The 27,797-nt window shown below is 38.6% G+C and overlaps 1 protein-coding gene across 1 annotated transcript in view; it reads left to right on the forward strand.

Moving 5' to 3' along the window:
- LOC139947872 (arginine-hydroxylase NDUFAF5, mitochondrial-like) overlaps positions 1 to 27,797 on the forward strand; it is a 113,247-nt gene that overhangs the window by 82,242 nt on the left and 3,208 nt on the right. Inside the window, exons 10-11 of the mRNA XM_071945703.1 lie at positions 17,318 to 17,462; positions 25,498 to 25,580. Coding sequence (XP_071801804.1) covers positions 17,318 to 17,462; positions 25,498 to 25,580 — 228 coding nt within the window. The remainder of the gene's footprint in view (positions 1 to 17,317; positions 17,463 to 25,497; positions 25,581 to 27,797) is intronic.

The following is a 27,797-nucleotide window of genomic DNA, read 5'->3' on the forward strand; positions in this document are numbered from 1 at the left end:
AAGTTGTTTTTATCCTTTTCTCTTCATTTTTTCTCTCTTTCTCTTGCTCATTCTTTCTTTACTGATGTGTGATGATTTTCTAGGGGTTTGGTTATTTTAAAGATTTTACTCAGTTGTTGAAAAACAATTAAGACAACTTTAAGTTCCCTTTAAAAAAAAAGTTTCCAAGGTTTTTCTTACAGGAGATTATTAAATAAACTCTTGACGTTTCACTTGAAATTTGATCTTCTATAAGTTAAGGCTGTAGTAGTACCCTCTGCTTTTACGAGTACTTACAGGCACTGGACTCTATTGGTTAATTACTCAAATCAATTGTTAGCATAAGAACTTAGTTGGTAGTGTGCAAAGGGGAGCTGAAGATAGTATAAAACATTGTGAGAATTGGCTCACTCATCGTAGTTTTTGAGAAAGTGTTAATTTCTTACTCAAACATGAAAAGACTTCAGGCTTGAAGCCTTTTTAGGGATCTGAATGCACACAAATTTGTGCAACAAGGGTGTTTTTCACTCTCTTACAACTTCGATGACCAACTGAGTCAAAATACTGGTCTTTGACAATTACCAACGTTTTTTTTTTTTGGGGGGGGGGTTAACAAAGAGACTAGTCTTGTCTCAAGTTAGGACGGGTTACTCGTCCTATAACTTATGGTTTAGCCTCAAGTCTTTTTTTAGTATCTCCTAACTCATTGTGAAACCAACCCATGTGCCTTTAAAGGCAGTGGACACTATTGGTAATTACTCAAAATAAATATTAGCATAAAACCTTAACTGGTAACAAGTAATGGGGAGAGGTTGATAGTATAAAACATTGTGAGAAACGGCTCCCTCTGAAGTGACGTTGTTTTCGAGAAAGAAGTAATTTTCCAAGAATTTGATTTTGAGACCTCGGAGTTAGAACTTGAGGTCTCGAAATCAACCATCTGAAAGCACACAACTTCGTACGGCAAGGGGTTTTTTCTTTCATTATTATCTCACAACTTCGTAGACCGATTGAGCTCAAATTTTCACAGGCTTGTTATTGTATGCATATTATGTTGAGATACATCAAGTGAGAAGATTGGTCTTAGACAATTACCAACAGTGTCCACAGTCTTTAAACTATACTCAGCTGTGTCGGTATAACTGATGTAATTACTAAAGGTGGATGCCAGCAAACTTGCTATCTTCTTCACCTTCCTCGCTTGACATTTACTACTGTATTATATTGTGATGAATATTTATACACTTTTCCAAAGGTCATTATTTCCATCACATTTAAAGACTTCCTCCATTTATAATTAATGGTGGAACAGGCCCGTTTGTGTTGAAGGCATCGCTTGGTGTGGGGAAATGGTGAAGCATAGTTACCAGAAGTGGGGGAATTTCCCTTGGGGATCATAAAATGTGTAATGACATGGCTGTTCCACCTGCGTGTCCCTATGAGAAGGCACATCATCACCACTGGCTATGTTTGCTGCACGTTTTCAAATAGAAACCTGCCCAATGGAATTCAGAGTGTGATCCTGACTTTGACATTTAGATGTGCTGGTGTGGAAGATTTTCCATCTAAGCTAGTTTTGTGGTGTGGGTGTCGAAACTTGTATTTTTTAACACAATTTTACCCAAACCTTATAGTGTTGTAGCATTGTGTCTGCCATATCTCAAAAAGGCTTATGAGCATTACTGCAGAAAATTTTTTGAAGTCATTAGTATTATGTATTTCTGGTAATGAGTCCATTAATGCCTCATAGGTAAACTTAATCACTGCAGCTCATGTGATGTTAACAAGGGTGCTTGTTATGTGAACCCCACAACACCGGGATTAACCCCCCCCCCCCCGTCTCTTCCATGATAAGTGTTCTGTGTTCTTTTACCTGCATTATCAATCTTACAGGCGATACGTGAAGTATCTTTCTCAGGGACACTAGTGCCAAAATTGGGTGTTAAAATTGACATCATGGGTGTTGTCACATAGATATTCAAGAGAGAACCAAAATTAACCCCGTAGTGTGTGAAAATAACTGACACCAGTTAAATTAGATGATAGCAGAAAACTGTGTTTCTTTAACACCCTATACTGCAAATTTTTCTTTTTTTGAATTTTTCATTTTTCATTCAATTTTTCATTGTTTGTATCAATATGTCACAACACCAATGATGACAATTTTAACAACCCAGTTTTTAGCAGTGTGATTAGAAACACCACCACAGCTTGAGTCGAGTTTTTTTGCCGTGTGATCAGACACCACATCGATCTTGAGTCAGGTGCTCATAATCGCTCTGCCAGTGACCGTTTCCCTAACAAGTTCAAACCCTCCCTCTAATCTTCCCCCATCTACCACCCTCTTCTGCCATCGTTCCTCATTCTTATTTAGCCTTTCTCCGTTTCTTCTCAAAATACTTGGGATATTTTTAGCGTGTTCTCTATAGGACATTCACATGGCAATGGCAAATATCGCTTTGTGTTGTTTGATGTAACAGAGACAGACCGCATGGGTTGATTGTTCAAATTGTACTTTCTCAACTCGTTGTTGTGTATACACTCCTCTCACAAGTTCCTTGACTAACTCCTCCTGGCTATGAAAACAACATTGGAAAGATGAAAGTACAACAGCGAGTAGTTATGACAAGACTCCCTCAACTACATTGTGTAACCCGAGTTCAGCGTCACTTGATTATGTAGAAAGACACTGGCAATTTTTTTGTCGTAGGATTTTTTTTCTTCTTCACTTTCTCCCTCTCTTTGTTTTTCCATCAAACAAGGGACTGGGGAAAATGGGTCAATAATTTCTGCCATGCCTCCTGTGTGTTTGCTGAGATTTGGTTTCTGACTATAGGTTGCGTGGAGATTGTCTGCTCGAGATCGGGACGGCCTGTTCCTGGACGGTGGGGAAGCCTCTTATTCGGAGAAATGAAGATGGCACGGTCAACTTGTGTTAATTAATCAGATGAAAGTACAGTTGGACTGCTGCTGGATCTGGTTGAAACATCCAGGGACTTATTCCATACATGTTAGCTTACAAATCTGCAGGGAACTGTCAAGTGTCACCGAGTACAAGCCATTAAGCTTCCCATTTTACTTATCAGTATACCCTGTCAGTCGGAGGTTCTTTCTGCTTTACAGGAATTGTAATTCTACAAACATGTTTTATAAATTATGCTTCCGGCAGAAAGGCGTTTGCATTCATGAAATTCAGGCCTGATGGGTTGTATGGAGGGGTGTATAAAGCTTATGCTCGCTTACTTCACAAAAATTGACACAAGCAGTAACAAGTTCATGAAACTTACTGTTCTGACCAAACATTATGAAAATTAGACTTATCTCACCTTAACCTTACCTCAAATCAATCAGAATTGTAAAGTGCCTTATTTTGTCACGTTAAATTGCACTTGTGTACAAATGGAGAGAGCGTAAGAACTATTGGAAATAATTTATTTGAATTAAAACAGCAGACGACAAAACACGGTTGCTTGTCTGACATTAATGTACTGTTCTATACTGGTGCAATGTTCAACCCTCGGTGAAGGAGAGCTTGTCATGACCAAAGTTAACGGTACTTGAAAATCTAAATTAATTACGAATGAATCTAGGCTGGCAGCGCCATGTGCAACTGCAGTGCTTAAAGGTTGTACATTACCCCAATTAGGGAAGGTTTTTTCTTTTATTAGGCGAGCTTTGTTTATTGATTTGGAGGGGGAAATCAAAAATCTAAAAGCAATAAAAAGCCATGGTTTGATCTTACAAAGAGTTGAGATTTTTGTATCAATCTTAATTGCTAAAAAAGTGTAGTGTCACAATACAAACCATTGTAGTAAAACTGATAACTCATTTTTAGATGAATCTAATGTTGCATAAAATGGAACCAATGGCCTATTTTGAAAAAGCCTTAACCCATATACATATTTTCCCATTTTTTCACTAAAAACGAAAATTGAGCTGGCCATTTGTTTAATTTATTGGTTGATCAAATGTGGAATTTATTTACTGACACTTTGTTAAAACCATGCACTCCCTTTAAACTAGACTATATAGCGTCCATACATCACGCATTAAGGAAATGTTGTTAAAATTTTGTTAGAGTGGACTAGCGTGGACTATGTTCCCATTCTGAAGTAGTGCACATTAATCACTCTATACTTTCAACTATACCATCTATAACAACATCTGAAATAAAATGAACTCGATCATTGATTCGAAATGACTTGTGATAATGGGTAAGGGTAAATGCATGGATTCATTAAATAGTAAACCAAACTCATTTAAAGTGTTTCCACATTCCTCACATCAGTTTATGTAACCATGTGAACTGTAGTAGCGTAACTAATGGAACAAGTCCCCCCAGAGTCGACCCCCCCCCCCATTTGAAACCTGTATTTTTGAGATTGGAAGTTTTATGTAGTAATTTCAGTGTTTATTACTACTTGTATTTACACCCCAGGAAATGTATTTGTGTTAATCCTCCAAGGCAGATATCTTACAGCAATGGTAAATGACATAACGTGCGATGAAGAGGTGTAGGGAAAACAGCAAACAAAAACTAGTTTCTGATTGGCCAGAACAGGTGTGTGGAAAACGGCAGTCTGAACTAGTTTCTGATTGGCCAGAACAGGTGTATGGAAAACGGCAATCGAAAACTAGTTTCTGATTGGCCAGAACAGGTGTATGGAAAACGGCAATCTAAAACTAGTTTCTGATTGGCCAGAACAGGTGTATGGAAAACGGCAGTCTGAACTAGTTTCTGATTGGCCAGAACAGGTGTATGGAAAACGGCAATCGAAAACTAGTTTCTGATTGGCCAGAACAGGTGTATGGAAAACGGCAATCGAAAACTAGTTTCTGATTGGCCAGAACAGGTGTTTGGAAAACGGCAATCGAAAAACTAGTTTCTGATTGGCCAGAACTTCCTCCTACAAACCCAGGTGGATCCACGTATATGCTCCTATAGTTTTGGTGCTACGTTAAGTTACATTAACATTTCGATGCAAATAGTGCTCCTGAACACCTTTTTAAATTACATTTCTTTTTCTTTCTCTGTGTGTGTTTTGTTTTCGAAATTGTCTTTCTTTAAATGTGTGGTTATAATTACACCACTGGCTTACTGAATAACACCATGTGTAGATGCTACTTATGTTGAGTCACTGTGGAATTGTTCATTTTGATGAAGTGATAATTGCAATTAAGTTAACGAGAATGCGAAACAGTCACGCAAACCTTTTATATTGTGATGACATTTGCAATAGAAATCCCAGGTGCTATTGTTAATTGCTAAAGCCGGATATGGCACGCCAAAGAAGAAAACGGAAAAACAGATAGTGAGAGTGAGTCATCTGGTTTGTTTTTCATCGTGAGATGTAGTTTATAGTTGTATAGTTCATAGAAATGAACTAATTGTAATAGTTTATAGAAATGAATTGTTTGCATGGTTATGTCTCGTTAATATCAATCATCATGTGTTAGTGTGACTCATTGACATATAGTGACTGCCAATAATGTATAAAGCATTTGTATGTTTTTGAGTGTGGATTCGAACCCAAAAAGAGTGAAAATGCTTTACCCGGTCAAAGTGGTTGTTGGACAGCGATCAAGTTGTTGGTTCAAATCCAGTCTTATAATATAAAGACTGTTTAAGACAACATTGTTAAGATCACCCTGCTTGTGCGATACATTCCCATATTATAGAAGGAGTGATCACATGCACTCTTATCATACACTCTAAAAATCTCCTGGGTCAGAACCGTCTCAGTTCCGAGGTCAGACTGAGCTGGAAATTTTTTAAACTGTATTCTGTGTCTGTTTGGCTCTTTTAGGGCTTGTTTCGACATAGATTTCGGGTCATACTGACCTAGAACACGGTCAGTTCCCATAGGCCCCGGAATCGTGATATATAGTTTATTTTTAGTAGACTGTGTACACAGTGGTCCATTATGCAATTGGTGTGCACTGTTTGGGTCCATTGTGTTCTAAACACTAGAGGAGGCAAGTCAAGTGTGTCATTTGCCCTCGAAGGTGTCGCAAAACACAAGGACCCGTTTAGTATATCACACAGCGTGTAACATTGTTATACTACATGGTGTGTAACCATGTGCAACAATAACTGTTTGTTATAAAATTATATGGTAAGTAATCATTATCATAGGGTGCGTATATCCATTATAAATTATCAAGGCGCAATATAAGAAATCTTGACAATGAAAACAAATAACTTTAAGTGACTTATTAAAAGCTATCGCCACCAGATGTGTTTTTAGCTGTCTCTTAATATAGTTGGTATGCTGGTGCATGACATCAAGGATGGTGGTAAAGAATTCCAATGATGAAGGGCTGCTGATGCTGGAGGGGAAAACTATAAACAGAAATTATGCTTCGTTATTAATTTATTGCAGTTGAACATTGCATTCCGCTGTTTAGTTGAACACATTCAAACACTTTAACAGGAAGATTGTTAAACAATCATTAACCTACTAGTGTACATACAAACCCATAATTAGATTTTTTTTTCCTGAGTGTTTTTCTTCTTTGAGACAATATTCACAATAATTTTGACATATGGCCTATTATTTGACAAGTAATATCGAACGAGAACAGTTAAATAAAGAGCAACGCATTTTCAGGAGACGGCCAAATGTCCCCTGTTCCAAATTGTTGAAGTACAGTGCCGCACAACATCCGAGGTATTTCATTTTGCCAACACATTAAAAACCAAAATTTATATTATTATATACATACATATATTGTGTTGAAGAGGCTAATTGCCAAGGCAGACATCGGAAATTGTTTGATGGAGCCAAGAACCACTCCAACTGCAGTTCCAAAGGTCCATGGTGTAATTTGACGCAGTGATATTGAAGGGTTTTGCTTTTAGGAGGAGACGTACGATAACAAGCCTATCAGGAGGTGTTGTAAACTTAATCAATAAAGACAATAATTCATTGGCAAGAATAACGTGTTGGCTTAAAGGCACTGGACATGTTTGGTAATTGACAAAGACCAGTCTTCTCACTCGTGTGCTTTCAGATGCTCTGCCGTGGTATCGAATTGAAGTCTAAAACTTAGTTCGACGGTACATGTATGTCTTTCTCAAAAACTATATTACTTCAGAGGGAGCCGTTTCTCACAATGTTTTTTTACTATCAACAGTTCTCCATTGCTCGTTACTGAGGTAGTTTTTATGCTAACAATTATTTAGAGTAATTTCCAATAGTGTCCAGTGCCTTTAACGCGACGGGATGGTCGAGGGGTGGAATCGGACTCGGACGACTCGCTGTAAAAACCGGATCTTTTCTGTCATACTGGCTAATTACCCCCTCACCCCAATCCAACATCGGTGGTAATTGCCATCACACGGGGGGGGGGGGGGGTTCCCCCTCATGATTTTAGAAAGGTTTGTGGAGACCGTTTTTAAACACATGTTTTATGCACCAGGCAGAGAGAGAGGGATTGATTGATTGATAAAACGCCAGGCATCAGTGTATAGGTTTCATATTCAATCATCATCCATTATACAAAATGGTTGGTGTGGTAAAGATCCACTTAGCATTGAGTTTAGAGTGAGTTATTTGTGAATATTGTTTCAACACATAGCGAGAATGGGCAGTGTCACTACAGCCCGTTACTGTCAATCACAAAAAATACTTTCATCAAATAAAGTGTATGAAGAAACAAACTTGTGAAAACTATGAACGGTTGGACATTTGAACTGTTTATTTCTTGTTACTTGTTTCAAAACCCAGTTAACCATTTGCGAGTTAGATTTGAATAATGTCAGCTATGCAATTCCTTGCTTGGTCACAAGTTACTGCCCATATCGAACTTGGCAAAGTTTATGTTGAATGTATAATGCAACCCAAACAGCAATTAGGCCTGTACATGAGTAATCTGAAGTATTTCAAGTGATGTATCAGTCCTGATTAGTTTCCCCTCTAGTGCGCCCAATCATCAATTAATCACTTTTTAAAGCTCATCATCTGACAATTCGATGCTCTACTACTGATCCCCATCCATAACTCCCACTCATAAGACTATATATGAAATATTAAACATTGTCACTATTCTTGAAATCAGTTCTAAAAATATTACGATGAGTAATCAGAAGTGATGCATAATTGATTGAGCATAGCTCCTTGTGCGTGACGGATTAGTTTCCTCTGTAACCGGTATCCTCCCTGTCTTATAATGAGTCTTACATACTACCAGTCGCAGGCAAGTCATCCATTAATCACCTGTTGAAATCTTACTCATCTTCACCTTCTTCTCGGTGGTCTATTGATGGTAAGACGCTGCTCTAGAATTGCAAAGGTCTGGGGTTCAAATCCCACCCAAGTCATCCATTAATCACCTGTTGGAATCTTACTCATCTTCACCTTCTCGGTGGTCTAGTTGGTAAGACACTGCTCTAGAATTGCAAAGGTCTTGGGTTCGAATCCCACCAAAGTCAGCTATTAATCACCTGTTGGAATCTTACTCATCTTCACCTTCTTTTCTGTGGTCTAGTTGGTAAGACCGTGCTCTAGAATTGCAAAGGTCTGGGGTTCAAATCCCACCCAAGTTATCCATTAATCACCTGTTGGAATCTTACTCATCTTCACCTTCTTCTCGGTGGTCTAGTTGGTAAGACACTGCTCTAGAATTGCAAAGGTCTGGGGTTCGAATCCCACCCAAGTCATCCATTAATCACCTGTTAGAATCTTACTCATCTTCACCTTCTTCTCAGTGGCTTAATTGGTTAGACACTGCTCTAGAATTACAAAGGTCTGGGGTTCGAATCCCACCCAAGTCATCCATTAATCACCTGTTAGAATCTTACTCATCTTCACCTTCTCAGTGGCTTAATTTGTTAGACACTGCTCTAGAATTACAAAGGTCTGGGGTTCGAATCCCACCCAAGTCATCCATTGATCACCTGTTTGAATCTTACTCATCTTCATCTTCTCAGTGGTCTAGTTGGTAACACACTGCTCTAGAATTGCAAAGGTTGTGGATTCGAATCCCACCCAAGTAGTATGCCTGTGGATTTTTTTTTTAAACAGAACTCGGGAAAGTACTGAGTAAACAGTGATTTTTTCATAGAACTCGGTGGAAAGTACAGAGTTATTCAGTGCTAACACACATCAGTGTGTATGGGTAGAACTAAATTAATATTCACCTTCAGATGGTTCACCCGACCCCAACCACAACCCCAACCCACATTTCACTCACTCATCAACCTCATATAGTATTATCTATATTCGACCTTGGGGTCTACTGTGACCAAAACTGATGCAGTCATTCGAACAAGATTTCATTTCAGGAAGGCTTTCATCAACCTAATCAAAGTGTAATCTCTTATGTGAATAAGACATGCTGTGTTTTTTTTTCCTACGCAACTTCTATGTGAAACTCAAAGCTTGGACTAACACTCAGCTTTACCTCTCTTAAAGCTGAATGTGGTTAACGTGTTCGTAAATTAGTTGGGGCTATCGTCAAGTCGGGGCAGACCATCCGTACGAGCGGTATTGATTTGAAGATGTTCACTTTATTCACTTTAAAAATTAAAAAGTAATCCAGCTTTTGCAGTTCGTGCCCACCGGTGGATGTGTGAAATTGTCTGACAATGTGTTTTGTTATTTCTGTCCAAGATGAACCTTCCCCTTCCTTGGTAACTATTGATGTTTCCTGCGTAGACACAGGCAAGCTGCATCGGTCTATGATGGGAGAATGGTATTTATTCATATCGATCAATTTATTTATTTATATATTTAATAATAAGCATTCAAACGTCATTCCTGGTTCTGGCTAATGCATTTCTTGTCTTCCAAATCTGATTAATGATCGCTGGTGGTGGCTGCTGCGTTGATGTGGTCATTCATATCAGTGAATATGCCCATTCATCTCTCAAACACCACTAGAGATTTGAGTTAAAATGCGGGACTTCCGAGTTTATTTTTTAAGCCATTAACGGACAGAAGAAGAAAAAATTCTAACCACGTCTTGGGGAAACACTAGTGCAGGTTAATTGCTCTAGATAGCACAAAGGTCGCGTGAAGCTTCTTCCCTTACAGTCACTACAGTAATTTATTGCCGGGGTGATGTGCGTCTGGACTGAAATGAAGAGTTTGCTTAAAGGTAGATATCAGAGTTTTTTGTAGTAAGAGTTACCATATTTTTCCCCATCCTTTTGGTTTTTCGTTGAACACACCATTCAACCAATCAGTGTGGGGTTTTGAATGAGTTACATTTTTGTTCTTCGTCCATTTGTTTTTCCATGAACGCACCAAATACCATAGAACCAATCTGTGAACTTTCATCATATTCGATGCATCCTTTTAGTAAAAAGATGGAGCTGCCAACAAGTGGAAACGGTGCATGCTTTGATGATAGGGATGTTGTGCCAATGGTTACATTCTTGTCTCGGTTGCGGCAGTTGGAATAAGCTGTAAGATGATTTTTGGGTGTTATAATGGCAGTTGTAAGAACTACAACCATGCTACTACCATGTGTAAATCTCTGTTGTGTCTTAAAGGAGCTGGTGTGGTCTCGACGTTTCGAACAGTATACTCTGCTCGTCTTCAGGAGAAAGCTGATTTACACATGGTTGTACCCATAAGTGTACTATATACTTATAGTTTCTTCCTATTTATTCACACCATGCAACGCTTCAAACAATACTCAGATGGAAATGTTGGTATCATTAGATAATACTAATATGAGTTTTGAATCACTGATTATTTGCCAATCCTGTACTTTGGCTCATAGGTCTTATGCTATGATACCCACCGTGAGAATGCAGAGTGACTAGTAATAGAAGTAGCCATGTTTCTTGCTGTGCTAATCAGCAGTCTGAACAGTAAGACTAAATATACCTTGGGCGACGAGTGGCGAACGAGACGTAACGAGACAGATCTCTTTCCAATCAGCACTATTTTCCTGAAACATTAATCTAGAATTTAAGCTTTTGGCTGAATGTGCCAATACACGCTATAGGGACAGTTTGGTGACGCTTTTATGTGATGGGCTGAGTGGTTGCAAAGAGTTAGACTGGTCCCCCTGTCTGTACCCGCAAGGATAAAGACAGGTATCGGCTTTGTATGTTGGCACATACGGATTTAACTGCAAATCTCCAGAACCACGAAAACCATGTTGAATGAATGGAAGGTCAAAGGTGCTAATGAACGTGTGCTAAAATGCAGATCTCTGGCGTAATTCACGAGTCTGGAAAGTGTGACGTCATTATGTTCAGGCTAAGCGAAGAGTTTCCGTTGCGTCTACCAGACTAATTTATACTGAAATCTGATATTACTTTGATGAGTCACTTGCAATTATTCCAACGACTTTTTAATTTAGAAGACGACCTTTTATTCATTCATGCTTGCCGACATGTACACGACTAAATGAATGCTAATTTGATTTACAGTGGTTTTAGTTGTCTATCCATATTGTCCCATGGGACTGAAAAGGTCTCTGCACTGCAAGCAAATGCAGTTTAATGTTTCTTGCATTAACATAGGCCTATATACAATTTCAAATGCAGTTTAATGTTTCTTGCATTAACATAGGCCTATATACAATTTCAAATGCAGTTTAATGTTTCTTGCATTAACATAGGCCTATATACAATTTCAACACTGACCAGTACATGTATTAATGTATTCCAACAAGATGTATTTAATGATGTAGTTTTATAGGCCTACGTGATATAAATTGGTAACTTGAAAATATTTGTTTCCCAAAATTGTTGTCGTTGTTTTTTTTTTGTGTTTTTTTTTTAATGGGTTTTTCTTCTTACTTGCCTGAACTGTAACATGAGGACAATAATTCAGAAATCAAGGGAAGGGGTGTGGTAAAAAAGGTGGTTTGGTTTGTTTAGTATTAAAATGTTGATTGTGGACATCATTAGAAAGCTCTTTCCTTAGATCGAAATAGGTCTACAAAAAAACACTTAAGAATTTTTGTGTGAAGTATTGGAGGTACCAACTTCCATCATGTCTAAATTGAGCTGCTTTGGTTGCATGGTGCTGCCATGCAGCAGTAGCTGTTGCATGCTGTGGACACTCTGTTGATTCCTGATAATTGCAAATATGCTCCAACTGTTAGTGGAGGTACTGATGTAAAGAGTCAAACGCTTCTACACAAATAGCAGCTGATGCTGTTGATCGATGCTAATGTTGCTGGCATTTTTATTTAGGTCGATCGGACACACTCTTTCCTATAAGAACCACTGCCGTGTCATGTGGTTAAGAGCAACATACTGAAGCTCTGTTTCTGATCGCCAGAGTATGGGGTTCGAGTCCCGGGTGACACTCCTGTCCTTGACTCCTTGAGCAAGGTATACTTTACCATAATTGCTTTGTCCTGCGGATGTAAACTGAAGCCGTAGGTCCCTGTATACTAGGATTAAAAGAACTGTGAACGCTAAAGAGTAGGGGATTACTACCCTCAGTGTTTCTGGTCCACATTGTAAGCACCCTTGTTTACAGGTTTCCTCGGGCTTGCAGGCACGTTCACGTATGCGGCGTCCTTTGTTTCATTACCAGAAATATATAAAAACAATAACAACCTCACTCTCACATAATCGTGTGCCGTATCAACCTTTCAACGCCTTCTCCATTCAAATTACAAGCTGACAACAGAGTGTAAAAAACATATAGCTTACAGACCTTCGTCATCATCAAGACCTCAGTGGCCAGCAAATTGTCTTAACAAGCCTCCAAAATCTCCGGGAAGACTATCTGTTTCCACGGCCATGAGGTAATGGGGTTGGATCATATAGATGGGGAGGTCGGCTTCTGTGATTCTCGGCTCGTGTCGTTGGCAACCTCCAGGTGGTTGACTTTGATAACACTGCGAGGTGTATATTGACAATCTGTTTGACCGTGACAGTCTATCCATTTGAGGGTCAGTCTGTGTCTCTCCTTAAAATCTGTGAAGTGTCAAGTATTTAGTTCGGAGGATTCAGCTGGGAACTGCGTTGAAAGAGAAGACGAAGAAAATCATCAATGATTCCCGGCCAGTGGGAGATGACCTGTTGGGATTAAAAAGTGGTGAGGCATTGTGCTGGAGAAAGGCATTTCTTGTATGAAGTATTATTCCCTGGTATTTTATATTTGCACTCTAAGGAATCTCTTGAATAAATAACGCTCAGTGATTGATAAGAAACACTACTGCTTCATAAATGCATGCTCATTTCAAGAAAATCGAGTGTCTGTCTGAGCAATATTTCATGTGTTTTTGCTTTTTGTAAATGTCATGTTCTTTGTGTCCATATCAGATTATAGGGGATGAGTTTGTGGAAATGGAATTAGAAGGGCTATATTGCTGTATTGCCGTTGGGCGTAAATAAATGCTTTATAAAGCTATTATGCACTAAAGGATTTAAACATGAGCCAGTGTTTTAGACCTTCAATTGAATGATACTTTTTCGGAAGTGCAAGTCAGTTTTGAATTAAAGGGCAGCTGTGTTATGGAAATCTGAAACTCTACCAAAGTTTTCAATGGCCACGGGTATGACAACCGATAAATGGCGGCAAAAGATGCCTTGTAGATATCTTATTATTTCTTTTGGGGAGAGTATTACATGGCAAAGAAAACAGCCTGCAGTCGATTTCACGAAATGCTAGGATTAGCATCATATCTCAATTAGGACGAGCAACTCGTCCTAACTTAGTATGGGTTCAATATAACTTCCCAACGTCTTTGGATATACGGAACTTAACTCGTCCTATAGTTCTAAGACTAATCATAAGTTTAGGAGGAGTTTGGTGAAATCGACGGCTTAAAATTTGCTTGAACGTAGGTGGACAAAAAATATTTTACAACAAAACATCGAGAGAAACAATTTGTTTGACCTAATTCAAAGAGTGAATACTGTTTTATTATTTTTCAAACAATATAGGCCTACTTGGGTTTTTTTTCTCTGGAATTTATCACATACCAGTATATTTCATTGCCAAGGTTTGTTTTAATGCCTTTTTTGGGCATCCTAAAATTGTATTTCTAGAAAAAATGTTTGAGTTAGGTCGTTCAATTAATTGTTATTGCTTATGGCTAGACCAAAAAGCATTTTGGGAAATGCTCATTGTTATTGCAGCCTTTTACATAAATTGCCAATGCTTTTTGTTTGTTTTCATCTTAACTGTTTTAACATTTTGTTTCTAGAAATGATACCTTTGGACGAGGCCATCCAATTATTTGTTATTGCTTTTGCTACATTGTGACTGTTCTTCTTTATGGACATTTTCGCAAATATTCATTGCACAACGGCGAACTGTTGAATGAGATGCATGCTGGTCTAGCTAGCGATCAAATTCGAGCGCTAGCTAGACCAGCATGCACCTCTGTTTCTGTTTTCTGGTCTTAAGGCTGAGCACAACGTATACGTAAAGCACGCGCAGTTATCAAAACATCCACATGCTAGCCTTATGGGGCCAAATTCATAGAGCTGCTTAAGCAAAAAAATAGCTCGCTTATTTTCCACATGTTACTGGCCAAAATTTCATGCAACATACTTTGCTTGTGACTGATATTTAGCTGTTGTTTACTTAGCATACCAATTGAGTGGAGTCTTGGCCGGTAATCTGATTTTACTAAGCAATGATTTTTTTTGCTTAAGCAAAATTTTGTGCTTAAGCAGCTCTATGAAATTGGGCCCTGAGCCTAATCTGGAGCTGAAGCCATGGTTTCGAAAAGGGCCTACGGAACGATTGAACAATCTGAGGGTGAATGAACCAGCGAGTGTTGTCACGTGTGCGCTTGTGGACTCTCGTGGATCCTCCATGGTAATAGTTTGACAAATCAAGTTACGCTCGTCTCAGTGTTTCTTGTATGATTGCTATTGAAGTGGAATCAATTGTCCTTCTCATCATTTCTTAAGACACTTTTGCTTCTGGCTTGACATTCACCCGCACAAATCAATTGTCTCGGCCACTCCGGCACTCTCTCACAAGACAGGATTTCGTCAATCGAATTAAACAATTTCATATGTTTTTGTGTACAGTATTCCCAGCCAGGCGAGCACAATAACACCTTTAAGATGAATCACGTTTCCTAAACAACGGTAATCCGTTATTGCAGTTGTTTCCGTTGCGTCCAAACAGCTTTTCATCTTTTTTTAATGAAGGTGTGCTATTCTCGACTTTGTGAAAATTATTACATATTTATATGTTTCACAGGATATACTTTTTTTCTTTCTTGTTACATCTCGCCGGGGCTGATGTCTTAGAAACCATTCTCCTAACACCGACCTTGGGGTGTTGTTGCACCTGCTACTAGTACTACTGCATTGTCCTTTCGATAAAAGCGACTTATAAATTATGAATTTTAATCGCTGATACGGATGATTGTTTCCACACCGTCATTTCAGACTTGTGAGGACCCCATCTGTTATGTCACCATATAGCTTTGACTTTCTGTTTGGAGTTTGTGAGATTTGTGTGTAATGGCAGTGTCAGGGACTACTCTAACAGCTTTAGGTGTTATGGCAACTGCGTGAGGTTTTTCTCTGAGGCTGGAAACAATTGTTCCCGCCCTTTTCAGGAAAAGCCGGATAAGGAAAATCTACATACAGCAATACGTATAGTTTTTGTTTTACTTTCACCTTTCCAAAAGGAGGTAAATATATAGGTTTCTACTTTTTTGTCAATATGTTCATTATGAAATCACCAAACCATGGTTGGGTGCATTTTATACATTTATTAACTGAACACTTACTGCTCTTATTAATTTCCCTTTTTGTGGTATAACTTATAATAGTCCTACCCTGTAGGAGAAAACATTGTGACTCCCATGAGTATTAGCTAAGTAATCCGGCCACAAACATGCTCTTTCTGATATAAGTTTGCTTTCATATGTTTACTTTCCTACTATTCTGATTCACTTGTGGTTTCTTGTGTATACTCTGATCTTCTTCTTACTTAGGTCTTACTTCTGATTTGTTTTTGCCAATGAAAAAAACACAATTAAGTCAACCCTTGACTGGAAAACAAATGTTCCTACTTATTTTCAAGGGGCCAAGATTCATGCTTGATTCATGTTTACCTGATTTTGTGCAACAGTTTAACTGTTTATGCATTGGACTTGTACTATGGGGATGGAGTTATATTACATGGTCGGGTTTTGGCTGGTGATTTTTCACTGTCAATGTATTCTAAAATTGACCTTCAATCATCTAAGTAATTTTAATTATTATGAGATTTTAATGAATTTTTAATGAAATTTATATATATATATATATATATATATATATATATATTATTGTCGTATATTTTATGTGTAATTACTTTTACATTTTAATTGATCATGGTACGTGGTATGATTGTTCCTGTCCAATACTTGTTGCGCCCTGTAGGTTTTTATCATCTGGATTGCCTTTAGATGTTTGTTTGGTGTTTTTTGTGTTTTTTATCCTCAGGCTTGTTTCATGTAGTATATATTTTACATTCTCTGTTTATAGACCTAGGTATAAATGTGTTTGTGCTGCCTGGAAGTACACAAACAAATTTATTGGTGTAAAACAATTTAGTAAACAATATATTTACTCTGTGATAACCAATGGATATAGGTATACGTGTGTTCATGACAACGTTATGACGCCTAAAACAAAAGCTGCTCAGCTTAACCTAAAGGCAACTGTTGGGTTGAATTGTATTCATAAATTTGTCTCCAAGACGTTTGGCCTAACCACATCCCAACAAGATGGACATGTATACATAATACAATCTACTCACAGATGTACTTATTTAATTTTCAATCAACAGCCATGGTCTCCCACTCATTCTATTATCTCAATAAGCAACATTAGAGGATTTACACAATACAGTGGTGACATTAATTGAGCCATTTGTGATCCCTCTAATTATCATCTTAGGCAGCAGGAGTATTGATTTATTTATTCCTATCCCTTCATGTCTGCTTCCCTCATTGGAATTCCTCCTCGTAATGTACTTCTTGTCACAGGCATTTCAAAACAAGCCTTTATGTCTTTTATAAAATGCCTTTCGTATTGGTTTTGGTTTGCTCTGTATCCATTACATTGTTTCCCGTTTCATTTCATGAATCATGTTCTTGATCTGTTCTTGACTGTCTTTGACCTAAAGGCACTGGACACTATTGGTAATTACTATATTTTTTTAAATGAGCATTAAAAACTTACTGGCAACGAGCAATCGAAAGTCGTTGATAGTATAAAACATTGTGAGAAACAGCTCCCTCTGAAGTCACGTATTCTTCGAAAAGGGAGGAATTTTCGAATAAAATATTTGATTTTGAGAGGCCTCAGAATTATTGTGTATTATTCTCCCTTTTTGAGCACTATGGAAAAAAAAAATGATTGAATTGAATTGCAACTGAATGTGTTTTTGATATGCAGGATATTGATGAGGTAACTGTGAACTATCCATCCATGCTGGAATTACTGCACGACCTTAAGGGCATGGGGGAGAACAACGCATCGTGGACACGCAAGAGCTTACTACGACGGGACACCCTCACTGCAGCTGCAGCCATTTACAAAGGTGATGTCATTTTCTCTCCTTGAGGGGGGCCCCGCAACGATAACTCAAAATTTGTCTGCGATAAGGGGGGGGGGGGAGAGAGAAGTTTGTGGGGGTTATATATTCTAGAGCTGATGGGCATTGTAGAATCCATCAGGATGGGTTGTCACCTCGAGAACAGACTCCATCCAGCCGTGTTTCCTCTGAATCTAGCTGGCTTCACGGTGGCTGGAATGTGCGATAGGTGTACAGTGGAGTACACTGACATAGCTGGCTTGTTTTCTTCTATTAAGGAGTTGTCAGTTCAGATGTATTCTGATGATGTACGATATTGTGTACCCATCTCAAATTGATGAAATGAATGTTCTAGAGTAATTGGAGTGAGGTGTTCAATTTGCATCGGGGATGTGATGTGGAAGTTTGTCTCAAACAATCTTAGAATTTAGTTTGTTCTTAGAGAACTGTCTTTCTTTATTCTACTACCACGAGTAGATTTATCGGATGTTCGGGAGACTTCTCAGTTCTGAAAAGAACTGTCCTGCTTGTTAACTATTACCCGGGCGGATGGTATAGAAAATAGGCCAGGACTACCACTTTAGCTTATAGGATCGTAATAACTGTACTACCGCGGAGTCAGTTCTTAAATTGGTCCCAACGTTTCGACTAGCTTGCTCTAGTCATCGTCAGGACACTTCATGAATTTTCAATTTTTCAATCCGATTTGCAATCAGGACACTCTAATCAGTACAATCTTTTGAAATGGTTGCTCTATTAAAATCGTTGTGGTCCCATCTGCTAAAAATAGGATTTTAACTGCCTCAGTTATAGCAAGCAAGCTCGGCAGTCTAGTGATAAGACATCTGCACTAAAATGCATGGGTAAAACACAAACAATATTCACAGAAGTCACCTGGAAGTGGTATTTTTTCAAAATAAAGCTTTTGCCACTAATATATGTGTTTTGATGAGTGGAATGTGAATAAACAGTTTACTAAGATTTTAAAAAATCAGTTCTTATGTTATTTACAAATTTAAGAGTAGACCCGACTCGAGAGGGCGCTGTTCGTGACGTCAATCGAGGCAGACTTTGCCTGTAATGCGTAGAGTAAACACAATTGCAAAGTACATGTACGGACCAAGTCGTGAGTTTGTACGTTTCAAAAAAAGATTTTTTTGGTTTTTTCCCGGCAATGCCGACCAGGTGTATTGCTGCTGAATGCAGAAAAACACTTTTTGAAACGTACCAACTCACGACTTGGACGTACATGTACTTTGCACGTGTGTTTACTATACGCATTGCAGGCAAAGTCTGCCTCGATTGACGTCACAAAAGGGGTAGGCGGAGTCAGCCCCAAACAACTTTATGTATTTTTTAAACATATAAATCGTGACAAACAATTACTAAAAAAATTGTTTTATTGTTCGTAAGCATATACTCCTATGTTTGAAAGATTCTATTTCCAGGTGACTTTAAGATTTAACGAGATAAACTGTCGGGCAAGTCGACCATTCAAATTTCAGAAGGTCGTTTTGTTCTTAAATGTGGATGGCACTCCTGGGGCTCCGTAGAATTCACGACCTTTCTTGCATTATACTGTTAATTAAGCGGAAACTTATGCAAGTGCCAACTGCCATTTAAATTTAAAGTGGTTGTTTTGAAGAGTCCTTATCGTGGTGATTTTATGACAGGCTTAACTACAAATAATTTTATAATTGACCACAGTCATACAAGAATTTCACCTTTTTAAAAGCTGATTCTGCAGATGATCTTATCGTGATTTTCCTAGGAACCAGCTAAAAGTTTGGGATGATTTTTTCAAATACAAGATCTGCAACACGTGTTTCCTCATCTCTCTTTTGTATGATGGTGGCTATACACCTAGGATGTGTGCAATTACAACGTGCACACATTTGGTGTTACTGTTCGTGTCTACATGTTAGGCGTTGTTAATGCTGTATATATAATAGTCTGAACTCTATAAAAAATTTGTTCCTTTCATTCAGATCGTATATATTTTTCACCTTTAAATAATGACGGATATGAAAGAGAGCTCTATACTAGTTAACATGGAGACGTTTCCTCAGTGCAATTTGCCAGTTCGGGAGCTTGGATTCAATAAATTGAAGTATTTTTGAGGTTTGTGTTACCCTATCCCCAAGTCATATATTTGGAAGTGAACCGCCACATTGGTCATGTTTCCCCATCGTGGATAAAGCTTCGCAGCTTGATGGGTTGGGATGACGAATTGGTAACTCGAACACTGAATCTAAATTAGGCCAATGCAGAAACAGGCTAGACTGTTTTCATTGTGTTAAGGGTAGGTGTGTTACACTGGGGTATCATGTTGGTCGATCTAGACTGTTTTCAATGTGTTAAGGGGACGTGTGTCACACTGAGGTATCACGTTGGTCGATCTATGGTTTGTACATTTGCAATTATTGCATCGGCTCAAGTTTAATGTTCTTGAAACTTTGTCCTTACCTCAATGTTATGTTGTGTCTGTTGTTAGTTTGGGCTGTTGCATGAACACAAATGATTGATTGGAGATTACACTTACAGTAAAAGGAAGTAGTACACCATCTGAAACAAACGATCGAATTGGCCGTACACAAACCCTGAAAGTCAAATGCACATTGGTAATGTTTTTTTCTTATAGATTCACATATCAGTCACTAAGATTCCTCCATGGGAATTGATGCACTTTTTATGCTAAAGTACCGTACTTGAAATGAAAATGACTAATTCACCACGAAATGCAGAGTGTTGTGTCCTGCCTCCATTCTCGAGTGAAGTGTCAACTCTACTCCTCATCACTGGCATGCATCCAAGTTCGTACGCAACCAACTTTGACCAGAATTGTGATTCATGTTTAATGAGGCATCAATGTTGTTACCCACGCTTGAATTATTTATACGATAGACGGTTCACTTTCCAAGTTTGTCATCCATTTCAGTATCGCTGAGTCAGTGGACTTGTACTGTAAGGCCTTTTGGTGTGAACATGTCCTAGAAATCGTACATAGGGGAGAAACAACTTGAGCAGTTATGGAATTCGATCTAAACCATCGACATGGTTCAGCCATCTTGATTTTTTCCCATTGATGTCAATGTAACCAAATCGACTCTAGAAGAACAAATTAGTCTGGTTCCGTTTTGCAAAATGAGTATTAGCATTCGTTATTGTTATTCGATACAAGGAACACGACCAAGATGGATACAGCATGATAAAGGTATTTTGCTCATTATCAACACTTTTACCACTATCCCAGCAACTCTACAAGGTATCTACGTAACGGAGAAGAGCTTAATCTAAAGCTGCCCAAACACTTATTTCCATGTACGCTTTCCACACTTGAGGGGGAAATTTTCCCCGTCATCACGCTTGCAGATGTGTGAGATAACTTTATCGTATCTCCTGTTTTTGCGAGGCTAGAAAAAAAGAGGGGCTTTTATAAATCACCCGTTCCAGGAATGATAGTTTGGCAATTTCGGCAGGAAAAAAATCTCTGGTATCCAGGAAGATACCTGTATGGTTACGAGATGTATCTCGCTTCCGCATCCGTTTCAACAACCTTCTGCCCTGTTGATCTTGAAGGATAATGGATGGAGCGTATACTTTGTAGCCAGACAACCTGTCCCATCTGATGAGCAACTGTGTGGACATTTGGACCCTCACACTCATCACCCAAACATCATTTATTCTCCCGGCCCTGGCATGTTGCCCCGGCCTGAAATGCTTGCTTGATGAAGAACGCTGGGCTGGTCTAATTACTCTGTCAGACACGGTTTAAACTCCATTTTGTTTGTCCTCAAGCTGACGACATCTTGTAATTACGGGTACTTTAAGTAAATCATCTCATTAGACATTCTACAAGGACGATTTATTAAATCTGTGGATAGAGGGTTGGCTTTTTTATGACCAGTGGCCTTAATATCTGTCGGCCTAAGTTGTTATAAAGTGGGAAATGGATACAGTGTGAAAGACAGTCCGTGTGTATAGGGCAACGTTAATATATTGTGTTACTCACATTATTCATTCATGCTCTGCTTACAATGTGATTCACAGCATATAACTGCCTCTTTCTCTATAAAATATCTTGTTAGTGACATACCATCGGTTATATTGCTTCAAACAACAACATTCTCAGGAAAAAAAAGGTAAAATTGAACATATAATACTTAAGTCGGGTATTGCATCAGTTTAAAGGTCATGATACGAAGTAGGCCTACAGCTGTTTGGATGAAGTAATCAATAAATTGTCAAAATGGGAGACTTACTCTTTCCTTGTGATTCACAGCATGAAATCTACCTCTTTTCTCAAAAATATCTTGTGAATGACAATAACATCGGTATTTATCTATAGGCCTATTGTTTCAAACAACAACAGTCTCAGAAAAAGGTCAGGAAAATGAAAAAGGCATATACCATCGACCGTACTACTGAAGTCTGGGGTTGCACTAGTTAAAATGTCATGATTTGTGTCAAAATGGGGGGACAAATAAACACTTTTCTTATTTTTGATTATTGACATACAAGAAGAAGAGGCTATGGCCCTTTTCGAAATTCGGCTTGGGATCCAGACTCGGCTTAGGCTATAAGCTCAACCCTGTTACAATTACGCGTGGTTTGATGCGTAAGTCCTCAGGGCTTCAGACGAGATAACGGAGGCTGAAGCAGAACCCAAAGCCCAAGCCGTGGTTTCGAAAGGGCCGTTGTAGGGTTGTGGTTATAAGCTCTTGATCAGTCATGTCATCAACATAGATTCAGTTACATTACACACATTGTTATTGATAATGCTTACTGTCATGAGTTGTTTCGTTTTACCTGTTTCTATCCGATAGTGATTTATTGGTATTGCCATTAGCAACCGAAGATATTATCATAAAGTGTTTTGGGAGACAACGCGATGTTTATGCAATCGTAAATTACCCTTTAGGAAGGGAAATACATTTTGTTCTGCCATGGCCAGTGTACATCTTCGTTGTGTAACATGTTTGTACATTCCAAACTCCAAATCGATGCTCTCTGAGTGATACAGAACGTGGCTTTACGTAATGCTCTTTCAATGTACAAAATGGTTTATAGAAAACCAAGAGATACAGTTGTTTGACAAACACCTGTGTGGAATTTAGTGGGGAAAACAAAAGATATTTGAACAAATTTCGTTTATACATTCGCCAATTATGAGCTTGCTTGTCATTCATTTTGAAAAGTCTACGTGCATTTCTGCATGGAGGTTGGTAGCATGAATTTATTCATCGCATGAGTATAATCCGCATCTCTCAACGAGAGTTCCTATCAATATATCTTGTCAGGTTTTGTGTGAAGCTTTGCATGGTGTGGATAAATAGAAAGTAAACTGTAGACAATTAGTTAGCTTGCGGGTACAACCATGTGTAAATCTCTTTAGTGTGAGTGTTGGCTCTGAGAAGGTTTCGAACAGCCCCTGCTCGTCTGTTTTCTCCTGAAGACGAGCAGTACATACTGTTCGAAACGTCGATACCACAACGGCTCTTCTCAGCGCCAACACTCACACAAAAGGGATTTACACACACTGCAAAAACTGGAGTGTTTAATTGATTCTTTCTGGTATCTTTTATGTGACAACACCAACATGGTGTTATTTATTCCAATTACTATATCATTGGTGGTATTAACACCATGTCGGTATTGTCACATATAGATACCAAGAGAATCAATTTAACACCCCATACCAGTTTTTGCAGTGCATGGTTGTACCCGCAAGTTTAATAATAATAATAATAATAATGGAAATTTATATAGCGCCTATCCATGTAAACATGCTCCTGGGCGCTGAACAATTAATAGAAAACATATTGAAATCCATACAATTAAAACACCCATTAGAAAATACAGTAAACATATACATGCAGCAAATAATAAATGCAGAATTTGTACACAACCATCAATCAATGATTAAAAAACACAGAGAATAAACCCTAGTTAAAAAACTGGAATTGCTACAGAGAATACCAAAACATATGTACATGTACTTGTACTTAGTTGTTTAAAAAAGCACGCTTAAAAAGATTAGTCTTAAGGCTAGCCTTGAATTTATCAACATTACTGGCTTCCCTAAGTTGCTTAGGAAGCTGGTTCCACAGTTCAGGGCCAATTACAGAGAACATCCTATCACCTGCAGAAACCAGCTTCGCTCTGGGGCGGATCAACAGAGTAACATCACTAGCAGAACGAGTAGATCTAACAACAGGTATAGTAGCAACAAGATCATACAGATACAAAGGGCAAAGACCATTTAAGCATTTAAAAATTAACAAACACACCTTAAAAATAACTATAACTAAATAATAGTTTACTATTTATTTATAGTTTCTTCCTAGGTATCTTACTAATGGAGTGCTCTCACAACTTTAAAATGAAGAGATTGCTTGACTGTATGATTAACGTTAATCAACAGGTGGTATGGCATATTTTGAGATTTGTTGCGTTTTGAGATGCACGTTTTTGGTGTAATGTCCCGGAAGTTAGTAAACACGACACAGTGCCACAGATAGAAAGTTGATCAATAAGTCACCATGATAAGTCTGGTTAACAGGTTAAAGCTGCCTGCATCATTTACGACTAATCATTTCCAGACACCAACATTAATTTAGACGGTTTCCTCTTTCACCTCCGATCAGCTGCCTGAGACGACCTAGCATAGGTTAGAGAGGAAATCTCACACAAAGGGAACCAATTTAGCACATTTATATGGGGAAGACCTTGGCTATAGAGTAGTGAAGGGAAGTGAAGTGCAGTGTTAATGAGATAGGAGCAAATATTGGCTTATTCGATGGCGTTGTAATTACTTCAAGTGTAGATGCGTGATTGGTTTGGTTACAGTGGAGACTGCACTAGGAGGGAGCCGTGCTGGCTTCCAACATATCCGTGTTGATTCGAAGTTGACTTGTTTTCCCTTTCTGACTCTTGTAATTACATCTCAAACATGCATAGTTTGAGTTTGCAACTTTGTGTTTCTTTATCAAACTGACCGAATCGTTTGGGTTACCCATGTAGCATTAGACTTTTTAAACAGTGCTGTTACATTCAAGTTTCCAAGTGTCTCATTGCAGTCTTTCATTGAAAAGTTGTTTTTATGTTAAGAAAGCTATTTTTGATATCCTCATGAAGTTCAGTTATGATACCCTTGTTTGAAATAGCTGTTTGTGAGAGGCAAACATCTAGCTCTACTTTCTAAAGACTATACCATTGAACGCTTGAAATGGTTGTAAATTATCTAAACGATCATTGTATCCGTGCTCTATCATAGGAACATACAGTCACTGAAATGGAGACTGGAATGTGTTGCTAACCTTTAATGCAATCACAGTTGCAACTCAGACCTTTAAGGGAGAAGAAATCCAAAGAAAGAACTTCTAAGCAGTGTACCTGTGTCGTTGATTTAATCTCACATAATGTTCACTGTGGATCGGAGATAAGAAACTGTTCCCCAGGGTTCAGTGTCCGTAGAATATCAATTTGACTCCTAAAAAATGACACTGCCTTCATCGGGTAGCTGTGGGGTGATTCTAAACTAAACCATCAAAGAACGTAAACGCACGACTGTGTGGCATTACTCCGGGAGAGTGAGAGACAAAATATTTATACCTCCTTTTGTGGAAAAATTCTTCAACTGAAGAAAAATGAAAAAGACCTCTCGGGTAGCGGGATTTCAAGTGCCTTCAGCAGATCACTTTGTATACCTCACACAACACTTGTTTTCCCAGTTTGTAGGCCGGGGAGCGGGAATGTAACTTTACAGCCAAGGCAGCTGCATTTTTGTTAGGAATGTCACGATTACCTCTGCCAGGTTAGGGGCACCACAGGGAAAGCTAGTAGTATATTGATAAATTATATCACACACACCCACACATAACAAAAATCAGGTTTTGGTACTCCCGGAGCTATAAGGAAACAATATCAGCATTTAGGACACGTAATTTGTCTTGGGCTCGACTTCAAATTGTTCAGTCAGTTTAGTGTCACGTTTTTTAAGTTTATGTTTTCTCGTCTCTCTTTTTTGTGGTTGCATTAGACATGTATGGAAATGAGGATGGGTCCGTACCGGCGACATTCCAGATACTGTACATGATTGGATGGAAACCAGACCATTCACAGGTATGTATCCTTTAGCACTAACCCCTCTTAGTATTCTGTATATACAGCTTGGCTGTACTGATTTATGGTCTCACTTTGGGCATTTCTTTTGGTCACTTTCCTTTTTCCTCCTGGAGTCTGGTCAATTTGTTTTTGCGCTTGGTATGTTCAATGTTGATGTGGGTTTTTGTTTTCAATCATCATGCGGTACATTTGCCTTCTGATGATTCTCTGCTGACACTGTAAATTACCAGATTCCAGTTGTCCATTTAGAAGTTTTGAGAACACAGAGACGCCATGATGGATGCCATTGCATCCATCAGAAGGGAATTAGAACTTTGTCATGTTGTGGTCATCTTGTTTCTGTCCCGTCCAAGCGTAAAGCAAACAGATATTGGGAGGAAAAAGTAGTCGGATCCTGTTGTATGTATGGATAAAAGTACAGTATTTGTCCCTGTGTAATCAGGGAAGATTGTATGGCCACACCATGATCAAATCTATAAATCTCCAATCGGAAATGGTCTGTTTCTTTCCATTCAACTCAGTGTGTCCAAATTGATGTTGTATTAGTCTGGTTCCTCTCGGGAAATTAGTCTGGTTCTTGTTTAGAGAAACACGTGTAGATCCATTTAGGAAAAAGCCTGGTCCCGGTTTAACAGTCTGGATACCGTACCATTGTAGGGAAACAAAACCTGATTCATGTAGGGAAAGCAGTCTGGTTCCTCTATGGAAAGCAGTCTGACTGCAAAAATTATGGTTCCAAATCAGAGACAACACTATGGTTCTTGTTCAATGAATTGAAGTTCAACATTCATTTTCGTTGTGAATACGGGACGTCTGACGCATGGTAAAGGTATGTTACCCCATTAGACAATGATGTAAGACTGCCGTTCACCTAGAAGAACATCATTTCCAAACAAGTCACCCCTCATCTGGCTTCTTTTTGTAGATTCTTAGTGTCAAAGAACAGTTAGGAATCCCTTAACTCACCAGGAATTCTACAAGATATATGGAGAAACTTATTTGTAAAGATCTAGTACATTAGACACCTATAATGGTAAAACTTCTCATTGATGCACATGCCTCTGATGGCCCCAAAAGGTGTTGAATGTAAATCAGTATACTAACTTAATAAACCAGGAGTTGTGTGGGTTTTAATGATGTGTGAATATCTGTACACTTCCATTTTATGGAGACGTTGTGCATAATTCATTCAGTAAACTCTCATAGTGTACTGCCACTGTTTTTGTTCATCTCCAGTGGGAAGCTTCAATTGTGATTGTTATTCATAATTCATGCAGCTTTTTGACTTAGTTATTGAAATGAATGCATTATGATGATTAATTGCATCCCCGAAGACTAACAGGCTCTCAGTTCTGCTTCAGTGCTTAACCGTTTTTAAGATTCATTAAATATTTATTAAAATAATGACTCCATTGATGGTCATTTGCTTTGGGAAACAACTCCATTGGTGTAATTAGTGAGATGGGGGCCAATTTACAAAATTAACAAACCTTCACGCTTACACCCCAATTGTTTTGTTTTCTCTGTGGCTCCAATGGTGAAATCTCTCAATGGTTTGTTATGATTTCTGATACCCTTTTGAGTTTGAAGACAGTTGGGTGTGCGAGGGAGCAGATAGTCACATTAGACTTTCTCCTCCACGTGGTAAATTGTGATGTAGAGGCCAGCCTATAAAATTTTCATTGTTGGAAGCCTTTTGATTTGCATTTTATGATCGACGACTCATGGGTCACCCATTGTTTTCTCAATCAATGCAATCAAAGTGAGGCCGTGTCCGAGACGGCGACTTCGACTACAGCTACGGCTAGATTGAGAGCGTCTGCCTATTCTTCAACACTGACAGACGCGCTGATCTAGCTGTAGCTGTAGCCATTTCGGACTAGCCCCAAACTGATTTGAGGAATAGTCTGGCCCCATTTCATAGAATTAAAATCAGTATGCATGATTGTGTGTGTGGATACAGGGGAGGGGGCAGAATTTAAATTTACGCCTTGGGCTCTATTTAGATTAGGACTAATAAAAAATAGCGGCAGTAAATTGAACCATTAAAAATTCAACACCTTGTTATAATTGCGAAATAAAAACTTACCAGACTCGATGGAATCACTGAGTGTGAATAGTCTGACCTTTGAAGAAGGCAAACTATTATGCTTTAGTGTCGCTTGAATTTGTACAAGTTTGAGAAATAGAGACAACTTTTGTTTTTCGTCCTTT

The sequence above is a fragment of the Asterias amurensis genome, chromosome 1, assembly GCF_032118995.1.
Source record: "Asterias amurensis chromosome 1, ASM3211899v1".
Lineage (NCBI taxonomy): Eukaryota > Metazoa > Echinodermata > Asteroidea > Forcipulatida > Asteriidae > Asterias > Asterias amurensis.